We start from the raw sequence: 11,062 nt of genomic DNA on the forward strand, positions 1-11,062 counted from the left end.
CCCACTACTTAACTCGCTGTGTGTCCTACAGCAAGTTAGTTTAACCTCTGTGACTTCAGTTTCCACACCTGTAAAATGAGCGTCATCATAGTGTTTTTGTTGTTGTTTTGGGAGGTAAGAGAGGTAGGTCCTTGGGCTTAAACTCAGGGCACTGTCCCTAAACTTTTGTGCTCAAAGCTAGTGCTTTACCTCTTTAAACCATAGCACCATTTCTGCTTTTTTGGTAGTTAATTGTAGGTAGGAGTCTTATGAACCTTCCTGCCTGATCTTGCTTTGAACTCCAATCTCAGATCTCAGCCTCCTGAGTAGTATTACAAGCATGAGCTACTGACACCCAGATCATATCTTCTTCAAGGGATGTTTGAAAATGAAATAAGCCAATACATAAAAAGTACTAAGAACTATACCTGTCACATAATGAAGTGCTACATATTTGTCTGCCAAAAAAATAAAAAGTTGTACTGGGAGGGTAGCTTAGTGGTAAAGTGCTTGCCTAGCATGCATGAAGCCCTGAGTTCGATTCCTCAGTACCACATGCATAGAAAAAGTCAGAAGTGGACTTGTGGCTCAAGTGATAGAGTGTTAGCCTTGAGCAAAAGAAGCTCAGGAACAGTGCCTAGGCCCTAAGCTCAAGCGCCCAGACTAGCCAAAAAATAAAAACAATCAAAAGTTTGTCTATTCATGTTTTTTGTTTTCATTTTTTGCCAGTCATGGGGCTTGAACTCTGGGCCTGAACGCTGTCCCTCAGCTCTTTAGCTCAAGGCTAGCACTGTACCACTTGAGCCACTGCTTCACTTCCAGTTTTGAGTGGTTTATTGGAGATAAGAGTCTCAAGGGCTTTCCTGCCTGGGCTGGCTTTGAACTGTGATCCTCAGATCTCAGCCTCCTGAGTAGCTAGGATTACAGGCGTGAGCAGCCAGGCATCAGGCGCCAGCTATTCATGGGTTATTTTTTAAATCCCAACCAGTCCTACATAAACAATGTAAGGTAGCACATATGGAGGTGGAGTGATAAAAAAAATTGCTCCCCAGGCAATTCTGAATATCAGCCAAACTTGCAATCTATAGACTCAAAGGCCAACAGCAGTAATAAAGCAGTAGGAATAGTGTTAAATCCACGCTGGGGAAAGGCAGGAGTTCTGGAAGTGAGCAGAACAGACCATTCGAGTCAGGAGAACAGCAGGTCTTGGTCGGTTGTTGGGAATCCTAGCTGAAAGACTACAAAGAGAAGGAGGTGTGGGGCTGGCTACCTGTTCCGGCTTGCACGGGGGAGCCCACAGGTTACTATCTCCCCCCTTGCCTACAGCTACAAGTCAGGGCTAGTCATGCAAAGGAAGCTCAACAGAGAGCCAGCCTGAAGCCTGACACCCACGCTCAGCCCAGGGGTACAGAGCCTTCTGCCAGGCCTCATATTGTCCAAACAGAGCCCACCTCAAAGCTCCCGGGGCCTTAGGCTGGGACTTGGTGTCACTTGCCTTAGGCCACACAGTTTGGAGTGAGTTACCAAGCCTGGCCTCTTTCCTTTTCCCTTTCCAGTGGCCAGACACACACCATAGGCCTGCCCTGTTGCAGGGTTTGACAAGAATCTGATAAGGTTTTGAATAGATCTGATGAAAACTATTGCCTGATCAGTAATTCTTGCTTCTCTATTAAATGACTCCAGGGAGGTGATATGGTCAACTTAAAAAAAAAAAGGTAATCCAGGAGTGATATAATCTCAGCATGTGGGAGGCTGGGGCAGGAGGATCTCTAGTCTGGGCTATTACATAGGGAGACTGTCACAAACAAATGTACAAGGAATTTTTTTTTTCTTTTTTTCTGTTTGGTCGTGGGGCTTGAACTCTGGGCCTGGGCGCTGTCCCTGAGTTCTTCAGCTCAAGGCCAGCACTCTACCACTTGAGCCACAGCACCACTTCCAATTTTCGTGGCTTATTGGAGTAGAGTCTCATGGACTTTCCTGCCTGGGCTAGCTTTGAACTGTGATCCTCAGATCTCAGCCTCCTGAGCAGCTAGGATTACAGGCGTGAGCCACTGGCGCTCAGCACAAGGAATTTTTAAAAGATATACTTGTACCACTGTATGTACTTTTTCCACAGGATGGAAGACTTTCTAAAATAAAAATGAGGCGACCGGGTCAGAACTAAGCAAAAATAAGCCTCTTCCTACTTGGTCAAGTGTACAACACAGGTTTCTTGGTAACAGATAACTTTCATCTTTGTGGTGTGTGTGTGTTTTGTTGGAGTGTGAGCAAAGGGCATGGTACATGCCAAGCATGGACTCTACCACTGACCGCACCTGTAACTTCACTATGTAGCACAAGTTGGTCCTGAACTTGTAATTTTCTTGTCTCAGTCTCCTCATGCATCACCATGTCTGGCTTCTTTGCCCATCTGTGTATGTGTCTGTGCATCTGTATGTGTATGTGTGCAAGTACTGGGGTTTGAACTCAGAGCGTAGGTGCTATCCGTTAACTTTTTTGCTTAAGGTGGACACTTTACCACTTGAGCCACAGCTCCATAGATTTTTGGTGGTTAACTGAAGAAAGACCCCTGGACTTTCTTGCTTGTGCTGGCCTTTAACACTGATCCTCAGATCTTAGCCCTCTGAGTAGGATTATAGGAGTGAGCCACCTTCACCCAGCCCACAGTCTTAAATGACCCAAAGTGGAGATCCTGAGACTGAGGGGGAAGAGAAGGAAGGCCTTGGGATTACAACTCCTCAGCCTCAATCTCCAGAGTCCTGGGAGAACACAGATCTTTCCTCCATATGGTCCCTAAGGCCACTGGGGGAAGCAGCCCAAGCCATCCCCACCCCCACCTCCTGGATAGGGGACCCCAGCTCAGATGTTAGTGGGTCAAGGGAGAGAGAAAGCTGCATTGTAAGCAGCAAGACCCTAGCATCCTGAAGCTCAGTGGGACCAGGACAGCTGCAGCCTGCAGGGATCTTTAGCTGTGGGGTTCTGCATGCAGAATTTGGCAGAGGGGAGATTCGATCACATTCTTCCACTGGGAATCGGAGGTGGAGAGGCAAAAGATGAATAGATTCTGGGCCAAGAATGGTGAGGTGGGTGCTACCAGGCCTAGAATCTGAACTCTCCCTTTCCATGCAAGAGGGAGGCCAGAGCTCTTGACCAGACGTGCTCTGCCCCCCCACCTCTGTGCCTGCTACTGGTGATTACCAGAGGCCTGGAGAGGGAGCAGAAATTCAAAGCACTTGGGTCAGAAGTTAACTCTTTCCAGTCTTCCTCTCACACTCTGATACCCACTGGCTTGGTACTTCACACTCAGTATGTAAAGCTGGGTTCAAGGCTCCATAAATTTACTGAATGACTATGGAGAAGTAACACAACATATTAAACCCTGAGTTTCCAAACCAGATAAATGGGGCCAATTCCACCTGCCCAGTGAGGCTTTTAGGAGGATGAAAGGAGCTTATTAAAAAGCTCAGAGTATGATTGAAAGTGCAGCAAGCACTCAATAAATGGCATTCTGGTTGTTGTTGTTAACATTTTATTAATATCAATTAGTTGCATAAGCGGTACAAAAGAGTTCATTTTGGCCTGTCTATATATACATAGTGGGTGGACATCTTTAAACTCCTTGCTTGTCAGCCCCACAGCTCAGGTTGGCCATCCATCCCTATGACTAAACGAAAGACAGGAGGCAGAAGCCCCACTTTCTGGTTCCAAGATGTTAGGAATCCTTCTGCCTTTCCCAGCTTTCCCAGCAGCCTCGGCCTCTGCTTGACAACTCCAAGCCGCTGCTCACTTGGCTGTCCCTGCTTTACACTGCTCCAGCCGGATGACATGCATGCATATTTACGTTAATGGAACCCACTCTGCTGTTTTTAATGCCAGAACTTTCCCTGTAGCCCATCCTGCTCCAATCTCCTAACTCCTCCCCTGTGTGTAGCCTGGCCACTTCCTACAGGCCATTCCAGAAACATGTGAGCAACTCCCTAAATCATTTCTTCTCATTACCACTCAATCTCCCCCCACTCCCATTTTCTTTTCTTTTCTTTTCTTTTCTTTCTCTCTCTTTCTCTTTCTCTGTCTCATACACACACTCAGCTTATTTTATGTCTTTTCCACTAGCACTAAAGTGCCTTTGAGGCTTGGGTTTCCTCCCATCTTTGTTCACTACCGTATCCCCTGCACACAGTAGGACTGGCCCACTTAGTAGGTGGTCAAGGGACAGTTGGTGAATGGAGGAGTCACTATTAAAACTGTCTGTTGGCCGACCTGTATTCTCCTCTAAAGTAGGAGCTCAAAGCTAAGGAGCCATGGGCCTTGCTTACCTCTCAATATCTAGCACCAAGTGGCTGCTGGCTGAATGACCAGCTCACCTTGGCTTTTGGGTTTTTTGTACGTCACTGCTTCCTACTATGAACAAAAAGTTGGACCTGACCATCCATCCCATTGCCAAAATCAGAAGACTGATTCTCCTTCCACACAGGCTAGGATAAAAAAAATCTCCACCCAGGGAAAATGTGGCCCACCCTCCAAGAAAGTCAAAGCCCTTCCCAGATTTCCTTCCTACTTTAGACAAACAAACAAACAACAACACCCAAACCATTAGCTTCAGAACAAAAGATGGCAAGATAAAGCCCTAGCTGGTGGTTCACACCTGTAATCCTAGCTACTCAGGAGGCTGAGATCTTAGGATCATCATTCCAAGCCAGCCAGGGCAGGAAAGTCAAAGTCACTCTTATCTCCAATTAACTGCTAGAAAACTTGTTGAGCTGTGGCTTAAATGGTAAAGCTCTAGCCCTGAGCTCACAGACCCAGGCCCCCTGTTCAAGCCCTATGACAGGCACCCCTCCCCCCCAAAAAAAAAACAACAACAACAAACCAAACAATAGTAAGATATTCTCTCCCCAAACAAAGGACCAAGTGTCTAACAAAGACCTACAATGTCTGAGCATAAGGTTGGGGGCTGGTAAGGAGATAGCTGGGGTAGCAAATCCAAGAGACTCAGCTACTGCAGGGCCCAGAAAAGCCAACTACCCACTACAGTACCAGAATGCTGAGATGGTTCTGGAAACCCATAACAAACACAGAAACTGTGTTCCTGGTAGATCCCTAACATATAGGAGTAGTAGGTTCAGCTACAGACGTGTACACAAATGTTCACAGAGGAGCTGTAGTGCAATGACAAGAGCACCTGCCTGGTAGCCACAGAGCTCTGGGTTCATCCCCAATACTGAAGCTGCCCTCAATGGCCCACCACTGGTGCAACTGTATCAGTCCATGATGGATAGAATATGAGAATCAACTACAATGACGTCCAATATGCCATGGAAGAAGCCAGCCCCAACAGGACATAGCATGCCACTCTTACACAGAGTTCAAGGTGTTGTTAATCAAATTTCTGGATCTGTGTAGGTTTATGGGCATTTGAAATTGGTAGGTCATCCAGTTTAGCACTTGGACATGTTCTTGTTTTTCCAGTCCTGGGGCTTGAACTCAGGGCCTTCAGCTGTCACCAGGCTTTTTTTGTTCAACCACTTGAGCCACACCTCTGCTTGCAGTTTTTTGCTGGTTAACTGAAAAAATAATAGTCTCAGGGACTTTCCTGCCACAGCTGACTCCAGACTTTGATTCTCAGATCTCTAAGTAGCAAGGACCAGAGGTTTGGGCACTTTAATGTAATACTCTTTCCGAACAGTAAGTCTCTGCACAGAGATTGTTCAACCCAGGAAAGGAGCCTCAACTGGTACAAGCAGGGGAGGCCCTTCTCTCCCTTCTCTTCCACCACTCTCTAGACACTTGGCAGAGCTTTGGTTTCTGGCCCTGCTCATCATAGGCAAGACCTTCCTTCTGGCTGGGAGGTAAGGACACCTGCCTGGGTATCCTAGGAACACAGAGCCCGGCGAGAAGGTGGGAGGGGAGATGGGAGGCTTGAGACCTGCTCCCCAGACACAATCCCTGGTGACAGAGTCTTGAAAACCAGCCCAACTCTGCTGCCCTTCTGGCTCAGTTCCCCAACATTCACATGTATGGGCACCATGAAATCCCCCGGGACCATGGAGGCAGCCAACCAGGATTTAAGTCTGGCCTTCAGGCTGCTGGCCCCAGGGACTCCATTCTCCAGCCCAGGGGAAGTTAGCTCTGGCAGCTTAGCAAGGCAGCCATTAGCATACAAAGTACCCAAGGTTAGACTGGAAGCCACTCAAGGGCAAGAACTTTGTTTATGCATTGTGGTCACAGCAGTTCTACCGCAGACCCTGGCACCTACAGAGGCTAAATACAGGTTTACTGAGAGAATGAAACATAAACAAAGGGTAGAGTTACAGCATAGGCTCCACACTAAAAGGCAGTTTTCAGCTTAAAGATGAAATAAACATAATCATCTTAACCTTAACTCAAGCTTAGTTGGGGTTTACTAATGAACTTTGAAGTTTTTTGGGGGGATGAGTTTTCAATCTAACCCAGAGGCTAAGGTGGATGTGCTAGGCCTTCATGAAGCGGGGACGCAACAGAGCTGCCAGGAAATCAATGGACGTTCCACATGTCCAGTTACTGCACCAAGACCAAACAAGTTTCTTCCTCTCACCTTTCCTCTTTGCTTCTAGACCCAATCTGAAGGACTGTGACACGCACAGGTCAGAGAAACATTGCTGCTCCATTTCCTTCTTCGTTTGACTCTCACTCTCCATATAGTCAAGTGCTCATACTAGGACTCTTATACTGCATCCAAGCTCGTACCCTCTACAAAAATGCTTCTGGAAGCTGGGCGCTGGTGGCTCACGCCTGTAATCCTAGCTACTGGAGGCTGAGATCTGAGGATCACGGTTCAAAGTCAGCCTGGGCAGGAAAGTCCCCGAGACTCTTATCTCCAATAAACCACTCAGAAAAGGAAGTGGCACTGTGGCTCAAGTGGTAGAGTGCTAACCTTGAGCTGAAGGACAGCGCCCAGGCCCAGAGTTCAAGTCCCACAACTAACAGAAAGAAAGAAAGGAAGGAAGAAAGAAAGGAAGGAAGAAAGAAGGAAAGAAAGAAAAGAAAAATGCTTCTGGGAAATTTTACAACAACAACAAACATTAAGAGCTCACATAAGTATTGTTATTCAGGGAATCATCATTCTATCTTGGCAAGGGGGTGGTGGTAACAGGCAGAGAACATGTACCAGTGCTGAGACTTGAACTCAGGGCCTCATGTTCTTGCTTAGCTTTTTCACTCAAGGCCATCACACTTCTACTGGAACCACACTTCCACTTCTGGCTTTTTGCTGGTTAATTGGAGATGAGTCCCTCTCAAATTTGTGTGGCCAGGCTGGCTTTGAATTGAGGTTCTCAGATCTCAGCCAGAGAACTCAGCAACTACCATTCAGATCTCAGCTGGGCATAACAGCAATGGCTGGAAAAACCACACCGCTTAGGTTTCTTCTGCAAAATGGGCTCAACTTGAAAGGTTGTTATGATTCTTGCAAAGACCTATAGACATCTTATTAAGTGCTGGGCTCCAGGCACAGACCAAGAGGTAAAAGTTATGTCTGGAAGCCCTTCTTTTGAGTTCTCAAGCTGTCCAAGGTGAGCAAACTGAAGCCATTAAGCTGTGCCTCCGTCTCTCCATCTTTCAAACCTCTGATATCTCTCTCCATCTTTTAAACCTCTGATAGGGTTAGGCTATAGAATTTCTCAAGTACCAACTCTGAGATTAAAAGCTCAAAGTATTTAATATTTACCTTGCCTGCTTCAAAGGAATGTTACGATAAAGCAAGCTTGGAGTTGTAGAAGGCCTTTGAAGGGAAAGATGCACATACAAACAAGGCATTAATTAAAGCATTTTTTTTAGCTCAACTTCATAGACACCCATAATATTCATAACCCAGGGGCAACTGTTCCTTAGCAATATGGAAACTTGCCTGCCTGGCCACATTTAAGATTCTGTACGTGCCTGAAAGGTAACCCTTTCCACCTGGCTGGATCCAAAGTGGGAAGCCTTTGTTTGGGTAACTAGGAATGGGGAGAGGGAGACGGAAATGTGTTTGTTGTTGAAGACAAACATTTTTGTTGTGGAGTTTCTTTCTTTACAATTTTAACTTATTTTTACATTGCTGGGATCAAATCCAGGACCTTACTCTACCACTGAGCTACATATCCCCAGGCCTATTTGTTTTGTGTGGGTTGAACTAGGGGCTTGAACTCAAGGCCTAGACACTGTCCTTTAGCTTTATTTTGCTCAAGGCTAACACTCTACCACCTGAGCTACTGTTCTACTTTTGGCATTTTTGGTGGTTAATTGTAAAGAAATAGTTTCATGGACTTTGCAATCCAGGCTGGCTTCAAACCTTGATCCTCAGATCTCAGCTTCTTGAGTAGCTAGGATTGCAGGGATGAGCCACCAGCACCCAGCTTGTTCATTTTTTTTAAGAGAGGTCTTTCTATGTTGCCCAGATCACCCTGAATCCTTGGGTTTGAAAGATCCTCAACTTCTAAATTGCTAGGATTACAGATAGGTACCACCACATCCAGCTTGGGGAGTCTCAATTAATTTGTTCTACCTTAAAATAAAGGGGGCACCCCGTTTCAGTCAGCCTGCCTTAAGAACCAGTCACATTTGTGAAAAGAGTCAAGGTAAGCCTACATACTCGCCCACTGTTTCATGAACCAGGTATGTTTCTGGCCTGATTCCACCATTTTCACAACCCTAAACCCAGACACCTGAGAAAGTTGAGTTTCCTCAAAAGGTTTACAATGCCTGACGTCACCAGGAAGCGCTCCACCAACTCAACCATGAAATTGAAAATCTCATCACGGCTTTCCCCAACAACCTGGAGCCTAGAGAAGTCGCTGTGAATCTGATAGTTCCCGCTTTAGTAAGAAAGATAAAGTGCTGACATGACAATGCTCAAAAACCATAGAGGGCTCTCAGAGGCTAGTAGAATACTTGGACAATGTGGGGGGGGGGGGGGGAGATTTGGCGGAGGTCTGGTTAGCAATAAAGCTTCCTCAGGGAGCCGGAATTGGATTTGGGGCCCTGCCCAAGTTCACATTTTTACAGGTTGGCTCAGTTGCAGTTTGTTAGCCAGCCAGTAATAAAGCCATGTGCAAGAATTGAAAGTTTATGGTGCATGGCCTCTTATGCCTCAGCTCAGCTCCCTGCAGCCAAGGGTTTAGGCAGCTTGGCCCAGCCTGGGTGTTAATTGTTTTGTCAATCTGCTGAGCTATTTGGGGGAAGATTTTTTTTTTTTAAAGGTTTCCACAGACTCCAGGCCCTCAATCCTCCTTAGAGAAACAAAGAAGGGCCTTTCTATCCCTAGGAACGGACACCCCCACGTTCAAGCTGTGGGCATTTGTGCTGAGAGGTGGATAAGGATTATGTTGATAGAAACATTAGAAAAAATGCTAAGTGGCCACCATTCTGAACGCTTTGAAAGCGGGTTAAACTATAGCTCCTCTCCACAGGGGGAGTTCTGCAGTGGACTCCCCCCCCCCCAAGTTACACCCCTGTCTTATGGCTTGGATTTGATTCTGTGTTGAAACCCCCAATTGTTCTCTCCGCTTAGAGGTAAAGAGCACCCTCATTGGCCAGCGGCAACTTCTCAAGTCTCATGACACACTGGTTCCCCACACCAAAGTGACCCCCCACTCTCAAGTTCTTGAACTTGAGTGAGGAAAATGAGTAACTGGCAGATCAAAAATGTGCTTTGATCTCTCCTCCCCCTTCTCTATTGCCCAAGGCCTTCTGGTTCTCCTACACTCACACCCCCCCTCCCCAATTGATCTACCATCCCAGTCCCAAGACTTTGGGGAGCAGCCGTACCCCCCCATACGTGATGGCCCCAGCCCAGGTGTGCCAGGTCCTTTGTAGGCAGGAGGCAGGCAGGCGTGGGGGAGCAGACCCTCCGGGAAGGGCAGGGTTAAGAGTGCATTCCAGCTAGCTGCCCGGGAAGAAGGGGGGCGGGGGAGGGGAGCGAAGAGAAGAGAAACAGACCGGGTCTGTCTGTCGGAGACACAAAGCACGGTTCACAAAGGGGGCCCGAGAGGGGCGAAGGGGGCTGCTTGGGGCAAGGCTCATCCCCACACCTGCGCGGGGGCTGGGGAAGGAATGCGGATCGCGCATTCCTCGGCTGGGGCCAGCCAGGGAGGGCTTTGTACGTCGGGGCTGGGTGAGGGGCTCAGCTACTCGGCACCGAGGGCTCAAAGCAAGCGTCGGCTGCGGGGGCAAAGAGGGACTGGATGTTAGGGGGGCGTCTCTCTGCCCAGCCGGTTCCGACAGCCATGCATGCACGCGCACGCACGCACACACTCACACCCTCAGCTCCCCCTCCCCCCCCCCCCTTACACGCCTTCTGCGCCTCCCCGGGATCTGAGACTCCGAAAGTGCCCTGTCCCGGCCCGGACACCCCTGGCGCGGGCCGCGTGCGGTCCCGTGCGCGGCGGTCCCACCCAGGCTGTCTCTGGCACGGTCTTACCTGGCCCCAGCGCCCGGCCCGGCTCCAGTTCGGTGCTGGCCGCCTCCAAGGTCACTTCAGCCTCCCCGGTGCTCCGCGGGCACGGCTCGGAGGCTGCGCACCGAGGCCAGCAAACCTGTGCCTTGAGGGTTAAAAATAAAGAGGGGGGGAGTCCGGGTCAGCGCTGTGCCCCATCTCGGGGAGACCCCCCCCCCACCGGAACTCTGGGGACTACCCAGACCCGCCTGGAGCCCGGCCCCGCGCGGGCCCTCGACGCCCGGGCGGCGTGCGGACCCCGCCCGCCCTCCAGGGAGCGGTCCCCGCTAGGGCGCGGGCCAGGCACCGGGGTACCTGGAGGAGGAGGAGGAGGAGGGGCCCGAGGCGCTCTCGGAGGAGCCCCATGGTTGCGGGGAGCGCGCGCGCGGGAGAGAGCGAGGTGAGAGCGCGGCGACGACCACCCAACTCCGCGGCGCTCTGCTCCGAGCCGCGCCGCTCGCCCGCGGGAGGGGGGGGGGCCAGGTGAGCGCAGGTGGGCGCTGATTGGCCCAGCGTCACGAGGCCCCGCCCCCTGGCAGGTGGGGCCGCGACGGGCGCGCCTGGGGCCCTCGGTGAGCCCCCATCCGCCTTCCCCGGTGGGCGTTCGCGGGCGCTGGGGCAGCGCTGGAG

At 49.6% G+C, this 11,062-nt stretch overlaps 1 protein-coding gene across 4 annotated transcripts in view; it reads right to left on the minus strand.

The window, feature by feature from the left end:
- Positions 1-10,849, minus strand: part of Cdh3 (cadherin 3) — a 42,851-nt gene extending 32,002 nt beyond the window's left edge. For 2 of the 4 annotated variants that reach the window (XM_042700912.1, XM_042700909.1), the window contains exons 1-2: positions 10,748-10,849; positions 10,418-10,538 (exon numbers count right to left, since the gene is read on the minus strand). In XM_042700912.1, the coding sequence (XP_042556846.1) occupies positions 10,418-10,538; positions 10,748-10,798 (172 nt within the window). In that variant the 5' untranslated portion in view covers positions 10,799-10,849. Of the gene's footprint in view, positions 1-10,417; positions 10,541-10,742 lie in introns of all 4 variants that reach the window. The other 2 variants (XM_042700910.1, XM_042700911.1) reach the window with 2 other exon arrangements.
- Between the last annotated feature and the right edge of the window lie 213 nt (positions 10,850-11,062).

The sequence above is a fragment of the Dipodomys spectabilis genome, unplaced genomic scaffold, assembly GCF_019054845.1.
Source record: "Dipodomys spectabilis isolate Male_0828 unplaced genomic scaffold, ASM1905484v1 ptg000273l, whole genome shotgun sequence".
Taxonomy (NCBI): Eukaryota; Metazoa; Chordata; class Mammalia; order Rodentia; family Heteromyidae; genus Dipodomys; species Dipodomys spectabilis.